This window comes from Echinops telfairi, unplaced genomic scaffold, assembly GCF_000313985.2.
Source record: "Echinops telfairi isolate 266 unplaced genomic scaffold, ASM31398v2 ScPeMD7_4225;HRSCAF=4972, whole genome shotgun sequence".
Classification (NCBI taxonomy): domain Eukaryota; kingdom Metazoa; phylum Chordata; class Mammalia; order Afrosoricida; family Tenrecidae; genus Echinops; species Echinops telfairi.
The window spans coordinates 550029-568797 of NW_022108124.1; the positions used below are offsets into that span (position 1 = coordinate 550029).

Here is an 18769-nt window from a genome sequence, read left to right on the forward strand (position 1 = left end):
ATGAGGGCAATGAATGTACAAATGCGCTTTACACAATTGATGTGTGTATGGATTGTGATAAGAGTTGTATGAGCCCCCAATAAAACGATTAAAAAAAAGGGGGGGACTGACATTCCCCAAATCTCTAACAGAGAAGTCTAACTGAAACCACAAGACTCTAAACTGCCTTTCACCTTCTTTCTCAATCGTTCATTCTTTTGAATTCCATTTTTTTCAAGTTAGATTCCTACACATTTATGAAAGGGGAAAAAAGTCATTGCTGGTGGCTATTTCCCCTTGACAAGGTCACTATCAGTCAGAATGGACTCAACGGCAGTGGGCTTTCTTATATGCCTCCCTCAAAACACACACACACACACAGACATATGCATCTTTCCATCTTTGAAAAATTTACCAAGACCTACTAAAACTATTTTCAGAGGAATATGTGATAAACTGTTCTTTCCTATATTAAAAAGAAATTGAGGATAGAAAAATGAATCCTTCAGACGTATTTGTTGAAAACTAATCAATATGTGTAATATTCATGACCCTGTTAGGCCTTTATTTAAAACAAAACAAAACTGGGGTAGATTCTCTGAACTTGCTTTGAAGTTCCTTGTTTGAATCAAATAATTGCCCATTCTTCCTCTTGCTCCCCTCTCAGTATTAGTCAACACTCACTTCATTTCCCCCAGCCATACCTCTTTCAATAACTGAACACTTGCTTTCCTCCAGACCCTCCTTTGTTTGCAGGTTCCTTGGCTACACAAGAACAGTAACTGTGTCTGGGGTCTTGCCATCTGAGATACAACTACTAGTCTGTAGTCATATAGGACAAAAACAGAATGAAGAGAATCAAAGGCTCAAAGAAGAAACTATTCTCTGGGACTAACAGCCCACATGGGCCGGGACTTCTGACTGGAGACCAGAAGAACCAGGTGGTGCCGTGGTACCATTACTGACTGTTCTGGACAGAATAGAAGGAAAACATAGACCCAACTCAAACTCCTAAAAAAGCCGATTCTATTATCAGCCAAATAAAAGATGGGTTTATAAAATAAACAATATCCCATGAGTAATGCGCTCCCTTTCACAATTGGCGGACAAAGCAAAGGTGATAAGGCAAGGCGAGGAAGGGAGGCGGATCAACGGGAACAGAGCAGACTGGACAGAATGGGGATACTGACACGTCTTAACACTCTAACTGAGGCACTGAACAGTCTGTATGAAAAAGGGGGAATGTAACCTGTGGTATAAATTTTCCACTGAAACGCAATAAATATGACTAAACAAGAACAACGTCTGGAAAGCAGAGAGCATTCTGCACGTCTGGTGTTGAACTCTTAATTCAAGGAGAGAGGCAGAGAGAGGTCTGAAAGCATGGAAACGAGAGAAGCTTCGGGAAAGGGGCCACAGCTTTCTACAGAGGAACACAGCAACAGCTGGGAATGAAACCAAACAGCTCTTCTGGGAGGTTCGCAGGGAGAGTTTTGTGGGGCAGACGATCAGGAAAGATGGGGCAGGTTGCAGTCATTACTGTGATAGGTGAGCAGTGACAAGAAGCACGGGCACTGCTGCGACTGACCAGGTCCATCTGTACTCTCGGCACTGCCCTTGGGGCTTTACCCTCATGCCGTTTAATCCTCACAGCAAACCTGTGGGCAGATATTATCCTGCTCACTCTGCAGATGAGGAAACTGAGGTTTGGAGAGGTTAAGTAATGTATTCTAAGTCACTCAGATGAGCCGTGCAGGTTCCTGGATGTGAATCCAATTATGACCGATTCCTCTGTGCACTTCCTTCTCACTAGGCCTGGTACCAGTGGCTTAATTCTACTGACATTTAATTTTGAGTGCTATATCAATATTATAATTAACTGGTGGTTTAAATCTAATGATATATTTCTTAGTGTTAAAACTGGCAGACTTTTTTTTAACTCACAGGGTAAAGAAGTTACTGATTTATAACCGGAAATTTAAAAAAACCCCAAATTTACCATTCCATTAAGTTTTGTACTTTTGTACGAAGCATGCTCAAGATTTGGTTGTTTAAAGTCACTAATAATTAGAAACAAACAAACTCTCAAAGTAAAGAAAATACGTACTTTATAACAAATTATGATATGTACCAATAGATTGTCATGAAAATATTTTTGAACATTTAAAATATCATAACTTAAGTTACAATACTAAGAATAAAAGGGTTAAAAATAAAAGTTTATAAAAATATATTAAAAAAATAAAGAATGGAAGAATATATTTGTAAGATAGATATAATTCTCTCTGGGTAGAGGGAGAACTGGTGATTTATTTACTTCCTAATTTTTCCTGTATATTCCAAATTTACCATAATGGATACATATTAATTTTAAAATTAGAAAGTATTTGTAACTAGCAAAAAACACCTCAAACACTCTTTAGCTTCCTTCCTATCCAATGACTTTTCCTTTTCCTAAACTCTCTTCCCCTCTTCGTTTTGCCTGCTTCCCACTTGATGTTTCAGGTAGAAGTGGGCCCATTCACACAGATTTGAGGGTGTTTCAAAATGTTCATGGAAAAATTCCATTATCTTCTCATTTCATTTTTCCACAACCCCTTTGAAGCCACCTCCATACATTTGGCACAAGAAAAACTCAATACAAAGCAGTTATTATTTGGGAAACGTTGTAACCATCATGTGACATAAACCAGATACACGTTTTTGTTCAGATCAGGCCATGTCTTCAAAAGTGATCTGGTATTAATATTTATGTTTCTAGTCCACATCCTAAAGGAACCTGCATGGCTAGACCCCTTCTATAACGGAAACACCTTTCCTCCTTTGCTCTTGAGCATAATATGTTACTCGTTTACAAGAGTCTTTTCTGTATTCCTCCTAAGACTCAAAGCTCCCTGACCAGCTCATGGATGCCCAGAGCCTAGCACAGTATGTGGCTGCTCCGCAGTAAAGGTTTGGTTTTCCTGGCAGAGCTTCATATTCTTCCAATGGCAAGTCTTGCATCTCCGAGTCCCTAGACATATTTTGCAACAGTTAAGTACTGTCAATGGAAAGGGAACTAACTAGAGAGGACAAGCGATTCTAGTCCACCAGAGTACCACTGCTGTCAGTGCCTTTTTCCTAACCCACAGAGCTAACACTGGAATGAAACCTAATTTGGTCAAGAGTCTCTCAATGTAAGAACTCCAATCAGGATAAAGTGTAACAAGCAATGTACTCTGTAGCCCTCTTTCTCAACTTCACATTCATAAATGAGGTCCTACTGAACAGTCACTTACAGCATCCTTACAACTGCCTGTTGTAAGAATACAGCAGTACTTCCTAAAAAAAAAAAAAATCATGAAATTAAAAGGAAGGAAACATTAAACCTTCATCTCTGATCTGAAAAATGGAGCTAATAGGATTTATTGTGAGAATTAATGAGGATTACTCTTAAGCACTGAACACAACAGTAGGCACTAACTTGAAGGCAGCCCTTATGAAAACATGATCTTCAGGTGAACAGCCTGGGAGAGGAGTGGGGAAAGCATGGGTATATCCGTGTGCAAGTTAATTCTAAAGAGCAAAACTATTTCATAATTTGAATTTCATATTTAGATTACATTGGATCACTTTTATCTTTTAATGTTTACTTGTGAGGACTATTAGTTATGTATTTAACAAAAAGAACCTTTAACAATTGCATTTTAGTTGAACATCTGCAATTTAAAATTGTAAGCCAAATTTTATTTTCTTCAAAAATTTACCAAAAACAAATAGAATAAGCAACAACAACAACTCAACACTGTTTGTCCTACCTGGCCATTTCCAAGCAGAGAGATATCTTTCCCTATTAGAAAATAGGATCCAAAAAAGAAAATGAAGGCATGGCTGAAACCGAGCATGGTCCAGTAAAGAAATGTTTTAATGCTTAGATGGCAGTTTTTACTAATGTCTCTGTAAGTTAAAGAGAAAGAGGAATACATTAGGATTCATCCTTGTTCTTTACCTGTTAACTACTATAATTTGATAATTTAAAAACAAGATAGGGTTTTAATTTAATTTAATTTAATTGAAAACATCAGAAAGGATAAACCCAAATTTATGAACCACTGCATATAATATTACTGCATATCCAGTTCACAAAATGTATCTTCTCCTTTAATAAAGAAATATGATAAAGACCTAACAGCTCAGTGAGACTGGGAAGGTGGATTTATCTGCTTCACATATTCTATAACTAGCAACTCCCTCTGTGGTCAGGGACTCGTTTTAGTGGAGCCATGAGTTAGGGCCAGCACTGAGGCTCGTACTCAACTTCACTTCCAATACTAGTATGGAGAGAACAAGTCTGCCAGTCTTGGGTAAAGCCCAGCCTTAAATCAAAGGAAGTTACTGGTATTTTGGACCCTTCCCCTAAGAGTAGAAGTCAGTTTGGTATGGGAACCATTAGTTGGTCCTGAGGCACAGAGCCCAGATCACAAAAAATGATTATTTAGTCTGGGCATGCAGGAGTAACCCAGGGGCAACCTGGGACTGGAATTAACCCTGCATTTTGCAGTGATTAACCCACTGTCGTTTCCAACTCATCCCGATCCCGTGGGGCACAGCAGAACTGCCCACCGGGTTTCCAGAGCTGAATTCTTTATGGAAGCAGACTGCCACCTCTTTCTCCCAGAGCAGCTGGTGGGTTCAAACCGCCAGCTTTCGGTTAGCAGCCTAGCACTTAGTCTCTGCATCACAAGGGCTCCTTTTGCACTGATTACCAAGTACTTTCCTTAGTATTTTTCTAAGACATGAGTGAAAACTCATATATTTACCTATGTTAAGGCATTTAAAAATTAAGATCTATTGAATATATTAGTTGTAATAAAAATGTTATGAACATTACCGATAGAGAGTGGGCTTGCTCTGTAACACATGAGGGTTTATATGCTGTTCCAAAAGACTATACATGAGAACAGGCAGAGAAGTGAAACAAATATTGTACAAAGTCAGGTACACGCTATCATACAGGGTCTAGAGAGAGAAATGAGAGGTATTTGGAGATTTAAAATTACGCGTTACTATTATACTGTTGCACACCATCACAAAGCAGCATATTAAAAAATAAGCATAAAATGATAGCTTTTTAATTTACACCAAAAAGCATTTTAGCAATTCCAATTTGTTTTACATAGATGTAAACATATAATGTTCCTAGATTTACATTCTTTGTGAGAAATGGAATATTTGTCTATAAAAATGTCTTTGTAATTATAGTATATTTGACTTACATTTCACGCTTTTCCACGATATGGTCTCCTGGATGCAATTTTACACGCATCCTAGACTTTTTATTCTTCCATCTGATATGCTACATAGCGTTTTCCTTCCACAGTTTTGTCCCCCAAACTAAGTCCTACACTCTTTCTGAGGTGCTGAGAAGCCTCTCTTTTTTGAACTTTTCCACAGGAGCACAAGTCCTTGATGCCAGCTTCCTTCTTTATAAACATTCATCTGTACCACTGTCAGGACTAACTGCTTCCTACCCTATTAATACTGTCTCCCACATTATACCGCAATGTCTCTGAAGAACCTAATTCAAACAGGTTAGGCTCCCCTGTCATATGCTCATATAGTTTTCTTTATTCTATCTCAGTAAGCAAACACCATTATCAGAAAGAAATGACTAGGCCGATAATGGGAATTTAGTGTTACAGATTGTAAACAGGAAAAAAAAAGTGCTCAAGCATTAAAAACAACTTATGAAAAACCTAAATAAAACAACCAATGAAGCATCTGATTTTTTTCAACAAATTACGATCAATGTCTTGGCCAATTTGAGCTATACAATGTGGTATGTGAAGAGTGCTCAAATAGTCAGAACCAATGGGTTCGAGTCAAGGTTTAGTCATTAAATTTGCTATGCAATCTTAGTCAAGTTATTTATTCTCTGTGGATTTGTTTTCTTACCTATTACATAAGATAGTAGTGAGAATAGCACATATGTGACAGGTACAACTCAGGACCCATGCAGTGTCCATTGTCCACCCAAATAAGGAGGCAATTCTGACTCCTGGTGACCCTAGAGGACAAAGTAGAACTGCCCAGCAGGGTTCCTAAGGCTGTAAAAATCTTTCTGGGAGCAGACTACAAACCTTCCTCTTGTGGAGGAGCTGGTGAGTTCGAAGCACCAATTAGCAGTCAAGAGCGTGAATTACTGCTGTTGCTTTTGAAGACATGATTACAGTCTTGAGCTCTTCTTGCTTTGGGCTGCTGTGAGGAGTCTGCTCAGACTTAAAGACAAAGCTAAGATCCCCACCTTGACCTTACAGGAGTGCAGGGAGAGTGGGCTCTGTTTCTTTAAGTCTGTTTCACTGTGCTACCAGGGCTCCTGTGCCTCTTCCAACCACTGCTATCAATGAGAGCACTTTCCCTTTTAGCTTAATTGGCTTCAGAATCCTTTCACTATCCCACGCCAGGTGACCCTTAACTATTAGTTAGGGCTAGTTTATGCCATTCCTATATGCCATTCCTGAACTCAATCAGTAAGATACCTTCCTACGTGCAAAATTCACACCCCTCCAACAATGAACGGATCTGGCTTGGTAGGGATTCTATATAAAGAAGGATCACGCGTTAGCTGGAACAAGTTAACAAAATTCCCTCATAAGCCTGAAAGAGTTCATTATTTTTAAAAATCCAAGATTAAAACCTATTTTATCATCAATATTTATCTCAAGTTGAAATCCAGAATAAATAGTATGAATACTATAATGATTAAATAAACTAATCAGTAAAGTCTTGTCTAGTTAGATATAGGACTAATGAAAATGGAGAAAGTCCTCCAAGTGTTTATCAAAACTAGATACACATACTTCATTTTGAAAGGACAAAACACAAACTTCTATTTACTTACCTGCTGAGAAAACAAACAGTAGAACTGATATAAAAATTGGGGTGTGATAAAACACACATTCTGAAAAACAAGAATAAGTGGGAAACAATGAAAATATTTAGGTCTAAGAGACATTTCTAAAAAGTCATTAGGCTTGACTTGAAGGCCCTCAACGGGAGGGTGGGACAGACTGCGGCGGTGGCGTCCGTCATGAGACGTGAGCAGGGAGCAGGGCCCGGCCGGCGTGTTTTGCTCTGCTGTCCAGGGGGTGCTGTGAGGCAGAACTCACTCCGTGACACCTGCCAGCACCAGCAGCGCAGCTTGTAAGGCTCCACGTTTCTCGTTAGTACAGCAATATTTTAGATACACAAAAATAAAAGCCTTTTATTGAAGTCAATGTTTACCGAAGAATCCAGAAACAATATAAAATGTACAGAGTGTATCCACAAAAAAACTGGAAATTAAGACTTGAATTTTATTTTAAAAATGTATGAAACCATTTTAAACAGCAATGGAAATCACCGAAGGAAAATATTCTTGGCATCTATCATTGCAAAGCAGCACATAATCTTGAATTTAAAGTCTTACAACTACTACTCAATACTTTTCACATATAACACAATAAGTACGATTTACGTAAAACTTAAGACTATAACAACGTAGTTTTTTCAAGACTGCAAAAAACATTTAAAGTACAATACATGGAACTAATGAAACTTCTTCCCATCTAACTATATTCACGCTGCAAGTAAAAACTAGAACAAATTAGACAAAAACTTCCACCACTGTTTATTTGTAATTTACAATTCACTATGCTCTTCCATGGGCTTGCCGCTATCACTTAACTGCAGGAATGCATGCAACATAGAATACTCTGGCACTTTAAATATTTTGATAGCGAAGGGTTCTTAACATGGGTTTTAAAGATCCCCACATTCTCCCAACGGTCCAGAGACAGAACAATATTCCAATATAGTTTATTTCTAATCCTCTGTATTTCATTTTATACATATGAAAACTAAACTGAGAAGGGACGTGGAGGTTTCGTTACACTCAGAGTCATCCAGAGCACAAGACCGTCAAGGATCTCTGCTTGAAGCCATTCCATTGGAATTAAGCAAATCCGTATTGCTAGGTTCAGAACAAGTGACTTAAAAAGCAATTGATTTTACTGACTCCCAATCCACATGGAATAAAAATGTCTATTGTCAGGGTATATTTTGACAATTAGACAAATTTATATACCCATGTACCAGTATCACAATTAAGAGAACTTTTCTATTAACCTAAAATATCGCCTTGCGTTCCTGTCCAGCCAATTCAGTCACCTCCACCCTCAGCCCCGAGAACCACTGATCTGCTTTCTGTCAATACGGAATAAATTAGAACAAGATAACCAAGGCCTATTCTATGAAACGTTATGTTTTACTGACAGAACTTTTAATGAATAAGCTATATCGTAGTAATATCCCTCATATTCGAATAGTAATTACTTCTAAAATATCATGACAAAACTCACCTTATAAAAAAAATACTGTACAAGGGTTGCTATTCTAATATAGTAAAAATGACCGTGGACAAAGAGCAACTTGGAGAGGAATTTAAATCTGGCTATTGCATAGTCACTGTTTCTCGCAGCCTGTCTTCCTTCTTTACCCATGATTCCTACAACGAAAGAACAAGAAAAGTCAGTTTCCTGTTAACTGTCATGTAACTGTCATAGTGCGTCTGCAAGTATCTTAGATAAAGGTAGTTGAACTTGGACTTAAGAAGATGAAACCCTGGTGTAATACCACCACCACCACAGCCCACATGGTGCTGTTGAGCGCACTCTGATTCCCAGTGACCCTGTGCGGCAGAGGAGAATTACCCCATCGGGTCTCCAAGGCTGTACATCCTGAAGGAAGCGGACTGTCACATCTTTCTCTAAGAGAGCAGCTGGTGGGTTCGAACTGCTGACTTTTCAGTTAGCAGTTATGTGCTTCACCACTGTACCACCAAGGTTCCTATGCAGCACATAACCTCAACCAATTGCTGCAAAGTCCATGCTGACTCCCTCCTGGTGACCTTGTAGGACTGGGCAGAACTACCCAAGAGTTCCTAAGGCTATAATCTGATGATGCAAACTGCAGATCTCTGTTCTGCGGAATGGCTGGTGCACTGGAAGCACTGACCTTTAGACAGAGCATTTAGCCCCTATGTCACTTTATATAGCATATAGCAGATAACAGATGTTAAGAGTAATTTTCAGAGAATTAGGATAAAATGCAACTAATATAAAGTTGCTATCAAAAGTTCAGAGTCTAGCGGTACATCAACATAGTATACGAGTAAGCGTAAAATACACTGCCATTGAGTCAATTCTGGCTCCTAATAAGCCTGGAGGGTTTGTTTTTTTTGCTTTCCCAGACTTTTAAATCTTTAAGAGAGCCTTATCTTTCTCCTGGGGAGGGACTGGTGGATTTGAATTGCTGACCTTGGGGCTCAATGTGTAGCCCATAGCGAACCCTGATGGACAGAATGTTATACAACAGCTCTGTCACTTTTCAATGAACACAAAAAATATTGAGATTGAATAATTTAAACCTGGCAAATATGAGTAAATGGTCTGATGTTTTAAAACTTTCATGTATAAGTTAAAGTGTGCTTTCTTAGAGAAAGTATACAATGTTATTTGAAATCAGTACATAGGTTTATCTGAAAGAGTAATATTTTTATTAATCTGGTTACAGCTTTCAAATATTTTGCAAAACGGTAATTTTAATTTTTTGCCATAAAAGGATAAAAACATACTAAAATATATGAAGAAAATCATCTGTATTCCTAATACTTAAGGATAAAACCACTCTTGTTGGTCTATATATCCTTTTAGACTTTTTCTGCCTATATGTGTATGTGAACTCAATACACAGACGTGTGCAAAATTGGGAATATTTGCTTTATACTTACTTTAGTCACTAAACATTATGAATATTGTTTTATTATATAGGTCTGAATTAAAATGTTACTTTATTAGAAGAAATCCTGGAAGCATAGTTGATGAAAGATAATGGGACTTTTCCCCACAAACTTTTTGAAACCCTTTCATACTGTTAGGTAAGGAATACATATGGAATATAAATTAATATTGTGAAATATTGTGTGTGGATACTTTGAGAAGTATAAAGTGGCACAAGGTTACTTTTACTAAGAAGAGGAATTGGCAGAGGTGAAATTCACTAATGTGGTATTTACTTCCTTTGTATCTGGAAAGAAAATAACCTAAATAATAGGCCTAATTTTAACAGTCTTCTGACAGGGACAAGTGGTGATGCATTATCATTCTGCATTAGTTTTTATTCACATATTTACTACTGCAATTAATCTAAAGCAGGAACACGAAACCACCTAATATTTATATCCACTTCATAAATTTAGTGAAAAAAAAAATCAATCACCTATTCCAACATGTGCTTCTTGTATCATGCTTACATCATTAGCACCATCACCAACAGCCAATGTTATGGGTTTTTCAGGTGAGATTTTTATCAGTCTTATTACCTGAAAGACATACAATTAATTAGTTCATTGTTGAAATTTCAGTTTTCTTATATTTGTGTAATGCCAATGATCTGAAATGACTGTAGTAACAAAAGTGGCATAATTAAAGTATTTGATTTAATATTGGTATTTGGCAATAGGGTTCATTTTTTGAGGGATGTCTCTTAAGATTTTTGAATGTCTTTCCTGCATGTCATAGCTAAAAAGATCATCTTTGTACGTTATAATATGGAGCAAGAACCTATTTGGATACAGTTTCCATTTTAAATAATTTTTAAAATAATTTATTACATACTAAATAATTATACTTCATTGAACTTTGTCAGGCAAATTTTTTTCTTTGCCTCTAGATATTATTATTTTCACTTGTTACAGAGGTAGGAATTTTCTTTTGTAATAAGCAAAATTAAAAACGTAAAAAGTAGTCAGTTGAAGCAAAAGCAAGGTGTGAGAATTCTGGGGAGTAACTTTACGAGCTACTGTGTTTTAGTTGGCAGATCTGAGTTCAAAACATAGTTATGCTTTTACTGGTTACATGGGCTTAGTGAAAATATTCTCTAACTCTACTCCCCTCATTTGGGAACCAAATATAACTAACTATATCTACCTTAGTAGTGGTTGGTTGTTCAAATGAGTTGAAATAATGCAAACAAAGAAGCTTAGCACAGCGCCCCTAGAACAGAGCAGGGATTTCACACATAGTAGCTATTACTATGCAAATTATATGTGAGAATACTTAGTTCATGTTTTTTATTTTAACATTAATCGAAGTACTATGAACTTCTAAAAACCAATTTTAGGTTTTAACCACTTACAACAAGGAAACTTAAACAAAAAGAAGCTTGATGAGGGGTTTGATTAGTTGTTTAAAATGTTAAATACAAAGTTGATGACCTGAAATGTAAACCCCATCTAATTTACAAGAAAAAATTGAAAAAAAGGAAAAAATGAAGCTTGAAAGTGTGAACTAATTTTAGTGCTAAAGACGCTTATGACCAAGTATATAGAGAATGGTGAGATACAGCAGCCGGGGAGAAAATACTATTTTGGTCAGGCTACAGAGAATTTGTATTTTTACTTTGCAAATTTCTTATTCACCAAATGCTCTCTCAGGGGTTTTGTGTTATTATTTTGCAGGCCCACAGTGCAATGGATGAGCCTCGCCCTGGGAAAACCACCTTTCTCTCTCAGGGATTCTTTAGAGACATAGTGGCAGCACTGAAAGCAAAGTCACAGACGAGCGTCTTTGCTGGGAAGAGAACATATGCTGTTTGTCATTTAAATACGATTTTCCAAAAGGTTCTGTTACTTAAAAAAAAAGAAAGAGTATGATCAACTGCTCTGTATATTCTTAGAGAAGTCAAACTTGGAGGTTTTTTAAGTAATGACAAAATTAAGGTCAACTACCTCTCTCTTGATTTCCTAAAACCATAGAATCAACCGCATTTCCCCCCCTTAAGTAACGGTGCATTAAATGAATTAAATTAAAAACAAACCTTTGGCGGGAAGATCAATTTGGGAAGATCAAATTATCTGATTTAATAGCAAAATAGCAAGATTCGGTGTCAAGAGTGATGATAAGAGTGCGTGAAAACCATCTTATCAGACTATAAGTTTTTCTCTTCATTTGGGTCTTCAGATGAAGATAGAGGTATTTAAACACTTTTTCTGTGGCACATAGTTATACTTCTACAGGACACATTCTAAAGCATTTCGGATCTCTAGGGTCTACTCTAGGTTTTAAAGACGGTTTTTTACTCACTCTTAGGTTAAGATTCAAAAGATTTGAAATTAAGATTTGCTTTTACTAGGGAGGGTAAAGGGAGAGTGGGTAGGAAAGAGGGAACCGAATACAAGGAACTATATGTGACCTCCTCCCTGGGGGACAGACAACCGAAAAGTGGGTGAAGGGAGACGTCGGACAGGGCAAGATATGATAAAATACCAATTTATAAACTATCAAGGGCTCATGAGGGAGGGGGGAGCAGGGAGGGAGGGGAAAAATGAGGACCTAATGTTAGGGGTTTAAGTGGAGAGAAAATGTTTTGAGAATTATGTACAAATGCGCTTTACACAATTGATGTGTGTATGGATTGCGATAACAGTTGTATGAGCCCCTAATAAAATGTTTTTAAAAAAAATACAGAAAATGTTGCTAACCAGAAAAAAAAGAATAAAGTTGATCCACTGGGGGGGATGTGCTTTTACATGAAATATACATTATATTTGTATAGACTATCATATAAAGGAAGATAATATTTGATTAAATAAATGTGTGATAGTGCATGGACAAAATACAGAGCTTAAAAGAGATGCAAAGGATGTGCTTTGGATCTACATGAGACATAACTGCCCCCTTGGAGCCCCTGGAGGTAAGTCACTTACTTGACCTGGGTCTCCTCACTGGTTCTGACAGTAGTCACATTAATGGAAACAAGGAACACTATGAAATAATCTTTGAGTAGTTTAAAAACTTTTTCTTTCCATTAACTTATCTTTCTATGATGATTTACTTTAGAAGAGACCCTCAGTGTGATGCGAAGAAAAGACATACATCAGCCATGATGAAATCAGAGCCAAGAACGGCAGGTTCAGTTTCAGTTCCTCTCTCAACAGTCTTTAGGGTCTACTTCTCTAGAGTTGAAGGGATTTGAAATATGAAACATGATACGAAAACATGATGCATGATCACTGGTGATGAGACCTTTTAATGTTCCATTTACATCACTATGGTTAATAGAATGGAAACGTTGTGACGCAAATCAACTGGTTGCTTCCTACACCGTTATTTTAATCAATACATTAAAAATCTACCTCAACCGAGGATGGTTGTATAGCTCATCTCAAAGCAATTTTTGTGTACTAAAATTTTTAAAATGACAATTCTACCGATCTTATCAACTTCTATGGCTGGTTTATTTAGGCTCTATTATCCAGTTGCCTTTTCTACAAAGTTGAATGAGCCAAATATTATCATAACAGCTAATGAACCATTAGATAAATTTTAGATCTAAATATCTTCCTGGAACTGCTTATAACCCACACATACTTTTGCTTTCTGCAGCGGTGCCATACGACAGCACAATACAGCTGAGCAATTTCTGCAAACTTCCATAAATAATTTTTCATGCTCCCTGAGTGCAAGAGATAGGCTGGTCCCATCCACGACCAGGCCGTGCTGAATCACATGATCCTCTGTAATTCTGAAAGACAAATCAATTATATCCCCTATAAGATACTTTCAAGGCACATTATTTATACTCATATAGTCCACAAAGATTCTTAGTGATAGACTTACATACTTTACCATGTCTAAGAATAAATTCAGTCTTATTATCTGAAAATTAAGATTAATCAGAACTGAGAGCCCCTGATAGAATCAGTATAATAGATGAGATTAAACTGTACAATGAGGTGATATGCTAGATACAATAACTATATTTTTTAAACTGTGAATTGTAAAACAATCGGATAAAGTCTATTCTTACAAATTGTATGGGCATCCTTAAAAAGTAGAAATATGCTTACTTATGCATTTAATAGATTCTGAGTTAAGAAAATTGAATGACATCAAGAATGTTCAAAACTTCATGAGTAAAATCATTATATATCTAAACATGGAGAGAAATTAAAATATCAGTATTGGCTCAATTACTGAAGACATGAGTGCTATATGAAAGTATGGTGAGGCAATCAGATGGTGCCCAGCTATTAGAAATAATTGTATATGGGGTTTTAAAGGGTTGCCTTAAAACAAGCAGCCAATATAAGTAAGCCACCAGCTAAGTCCACATGGAAGAAGCACACCATCCTGTGAGCCAAGAATTCTGAATGATAACATCCAAGATCAGAGGACTAGTAAAGTTTAAATTTTGAGCACCTAGTTTGCAGAAGGCTATAGATGACACTGTGCAAAAACCTAGAACTAGAAAATCGCAAAGGAAGACCAGGCTCAACATCTTAAAACAGAAGAACTGAAGAAAAAATTGAGGTTTCAAATTGCAACATAGAAAGATTCTATGGAAAAAAAAAAAAAAAAGAAAGATTCTATGGGCAAAATATTAAAAAACATTTTTAATTGAAAAAAAATCCTTACAACTGGACCAATAGGAGAAAAGACTGAAGTTGTCTAGGATTTTGTCTTGCTTGGATCTACAATCAATGCTTACAGTCAAGACATCAAACAGCAAAATGCATTAAATAAAGCTGCTGCAATAAGACTTCTTAAAAGTTTTGAAAAGTAAGGGTGATACTTTGAGGACTCAGGTAAGCTTGATCCAAATCATAGTATTTCTAGTCGCTTCATATGCATGTGAAAGTTGGACAATGAATACGAAAGACGAAAAGGACTTGGTGGGTTTGAATTGTGGTGCTGGTGAAGAATACTAAAAGTATTATGGGCTGCTAAAATGACCAACACATCCCCCTCAGAAGAACTGCCAAGGATGGTGAGATTTTGTCTCATGTACTTTGGACATGTTACTGGGAGAGATCAGTCCCTGAAAAAGAACATCGTGCTACGTTAAGCAGAGAGGCAGGAAAAAAAGTGGAAGACCCTTGACAAGATGGATTGACACAGTGGCTGCAACAATTAGGAGGCTTCCATAGGACGGGCGGTGTTTCTTCTGTTGTACACAGGGTTGCTGTGAGTTGGGACCAAGTCGAAGGCGCCTAACAAAAACAACATGAAGGACAGTGATGGTCCACAATTCATTTGCAGAGTCCCCAGGAGGAGTAAGGCTTCCTTGAATCCCCTTGGACCTTTGACCTGATATGTGAATAGTCTTACACTTAGACAGACTGCACTGGAAAGTGGATTGCTGCAGATATAGTTAGGTGAAAATTTAATAGATTATCGTTTATTTTCTTAGTTGACTCATGTTTAATTTACTCTCGTTTCTACTGTTTTCTGCTTTCTCTTGGATTAAATTTTTTCTGAGTTTTATTTTGTTGTTTTGGGGGCTTTTCGTATGATTTTCATATGACAGTTAATCCAAAGACACAGCAATTGGACTAGTAGTTCCGTGGGGTTTGGCAGGGGAGGTAGGGGATAATGGAGAGTGAATAACGAGTACGAGAATGAAGGATATGCTCTAAAATTGATTTGTGATGATTGCGCAGCTCTTTTAAATACATAAAAACCACTGAATTGCATGGTACGTGAATTATATGTCAATAAAACTGTTAAAATATTAGTACCGTCTCTTAATATTAAGCCCCCAATTGGACTGTACTGTTAAGACACAGACATAATGCAATATAAATAAAACCTCCTTTGTAAGTTTATGTTGCACAAGAATTACTCAAGTACTGGTTTACTGGTAGCTGCATACACACTGTTAGTAGACAGAAAGAGACAGGGAGTTTCCACCAGTTTTTAAATAAATTACATTGCATGGCAGATAATACATAATTTTGCTCTCCTCATGATGAACTCATGTATAGATTTACACTCTGGTGCAAGTGCTTTCATGCAGGCCAGCACGCAGGGGAGCAATGGGCTACATGCACCAAAAGGAAAATTTTACACTTGATCACTGGTTCACAGCACAGCAGACACTGGCCCGAGAGAGAGCCCTCTGCTTTCAAGTAAGATGTGTTAAGCCCATAAAATGAGGAACACAAAAAAGCCACCCCCACTGCCTTCGAATCCATTCTGACTCATAGTGACCCCAACGCTAAACATGTTAAGAGATTTGTAAGGCATCAAGCAGCCATTGGAAATGAGTATACTTCACAAGGTCCCTGTCACAACTAATCAGGTTTGTAGTACATAAGTAAATGAATGTGGCTGTGTTGTATTAAAACTTTATTTATAGACAATGAAATTTGAAGTTCATATAATTTTCATGTTGTTATAAAATACTATTTTCCTTTGGATTCTTTATGAGCCAGTAAAAATGTAAAACCAATCTTGGCTCATGAGCTGTTCAGAGCAGACTACAGGCTAGATTTTGCCAGTGGGCCATCGTTCGCTGAGTCCTGAATTACATGATCCAGATATTTATAATCTTACCTTCTGGCAAGTTGCCTTAATTGTTCAGCACACTCACTGTCTGATTTCTGGTTTGTAAGTTCAAGAATGTTCATGGTTCGGTGAAAATGTCCACATGATAAACTGACACTAACAGCAGTTTCATGTTTATCACCAGTAAGTACCCACACTTTAATACCAGCCATTCTTAATGCTTCAATTGTTTCTCGAACTTTATCTTGTAGTCTGAAAAAGAGAAGAAATGGAGGAGGTAATAGTTTTGGGTTTTTGCACTGTGTATTAAGAATAAGGCACACAGTATACCAAACCAAACCCCACTGACGTCGAGTCAATCCAACTCGGCGGGATCCGTGAGGGTCGAGCAGACCTGCTCCCCGGGGCTTCTGAGGCAGTACTACTCTAAGGAAGCAGGTGGTCTCAATGTTCTCACAAAGAGTGGCTAGGAGGTTCTATCCAACTACCAACCTTTCAGTTAAGCTGCCCAATGCTTAACTCACTGTGCCAAAAAGTTAAATTCTGAACGCCTGATGGAAGAAACTCACAATATCGTAGTAAAATTGAAAATTTCCCCTATTGGGGAAAAATCAGGAATAGCTACATTAGCAATGACCTGGTTAACATAAAATCAATGAATTAAAATGTATAATTTCATATCTGCCAAAGTTAATTTTTATAAAACCAAAATAATTATATGGTGTAAATAAAACATTATAACGTCTTAAATTTCAAAATCAAAGCATGTTTTTCTTAGTTTGATAGGAAAATCTCTCCGATCATTACCTCAAATATCAAACCATGGTGAATAAAAGACTACCTAATTGCCAAAGGGACGACCTGAAGTCCCAAAGACAGCGTAAATGAAAACTCTTCTTGAAGAACAAAAATGCTAACACTCTTAGGCTTAGAAATTAGAGAGGAATAAACTACAGGCTTAATTTGTAGAATTCAATTTAATTCAAGAAACTGTGAAGCAGACATTGAGGTAGATGCTGGGGCATGAAGATCAAGAATAAATGGACCCCAGGACCTCACAGGCTAACAGAAGAGAGAATGTGAAACAATGTCGTGTCGCACCTCAGGAGGAGTGCTCAGGATACTTATGAAACAGAGAACTTTTATAAGAGAATGCTTATCCTACTGTCAGCTAAGAAAAGTGCAACTGAGTTGGAAGCAGTATTTGAGTTGTACTTTATGAAAAGGAAAGATTATTCCAGGATGAAAACACAGCTTTGCCAAGAGGAAAAAAACCCACAACAGAAAGCAGTTTTCATCTAGAGTTGGTATTCAGAGGGGAACTTACCGTTGGGTGCTGCTGTGGCATAAAGCGGACAGGGCAATGGTGGGAGGGGAGGTTGGAAAACCAAGCAGGGACTGTATCATTAAGGTTTGTAGGGCAAGCTAAGTAGTCTAAAAATTCAAACCTTTTGGCAAAAAATGTGTTTTCTTTTTATCTGCTTCATATTTCTGGATAGAACAAAATTCTATCAATTGAATGGGAATAATTTAAGTTTTGGCTGTGCATTTTAACTACATTTGGGATGCTAATAAGTAGAACTTATATCAAGAAATACAAGGCTAGAGAATATTTATGAAAGAGAAATGCTGTTGCCTGTTTATCTGATCCTTACCTATCTTCTACTGCTGTAGCTCCAAGTAGAATCAAGTCTTTCTCTATGAACTGGAAGACGTCGGCCAATTTCTCTTCCCGTTGTTGCAAGGCAGTCCTGGCTTCAAATAGGCGTCTATCTATTACTTCATATTCTTTAGGTGCAAACTGTCTATAGGCTATACATAGAGTTCTGAGCCCTTTCTAAAAACAATAAAGACAAAAAGATAGTTTCTAACAATACATTTTAGAGCCACTGAAAGAAAAACTCCAAAAGCGAACTCACTGCCATCAAGTTCATTCCATCTCAGAGAGACCTTTACAAGACAGGAACCGTAACTCTTCATGAGTAGAAAGCATCGTCCGTTTCCTGTGGAGTCTCTGGTGGCTCAAAACTGCTGCCCTTGCGGTTAGCAGCCCAATACATAACCACTACTCTGCCCGGGCCCCTTAGTACTTTTTACATCCACTGAATAAACAATGTACAATTAATCATTACACATTGTTAAACTGGAATTACAGAAAATGTAGGAATTTATATTTTATATCATATTTTGAGCTCAAGTTTTTCGTATGGCATGAATGTCTGGAAGTTGATATATAGAAAGAATGATCAAAGTACCGTTTCTTGTTACACACTTTCCCCAGAAAAACTCCAATACTTTACTACCAGAATTTGGAAATGGTTGTTTGTTTTTTGTTTTTACCCCCTCCTACCCACTCACTTGAAATGGTAGTTTTAAAATACTATATGACACTATGTAGCAGATTCGAAGAACAATTTACAAAT

At 37.2% G+C, this 18769-nt stretch overlaps 1 protein-coding gene across 1 annotated transcript in view; it reads right to left on the reverse strand.

Annotated features, from left to right (window-relative positions):
• Positions 1-18769, reverse strand: part of ATP11B (ATPase phospholipid transporting 11B (putative)) — a 99190-nt gene that overhangs the window by 29804 nt on the left and 50617 nt on the right. Inside the window, exons 18-25 of the mRNA XM_045294987.1 lie at positions 18002-18183; positions 16395-16598; positions 13428-13581; positions 10276-10378; positions 8358-8503; positions 6860-6919; positions 4850-4977; positions 3777-3915 (exon numbers count right to left, since the gene is read on the reverse strand). Of these exons, the coding sequence (XP_045150922.1) occupies positions 3777-3915; positions 4850-4977; positions 6860-6919; positions 8358-8503; positions 10276-10378; positions 13428-13581; positions 16395-16598; positions 18002-18183 (1116 nt within the window). The remainder of the gene's footprint in view (positions 1-3776; positions 3916-4849; positions 4978-6859; positions 6920-8357; positions 8504-10275; positions 10379-13427; positions 13582-16394; positions 16599-18001; positions 18184-18769) is intronic.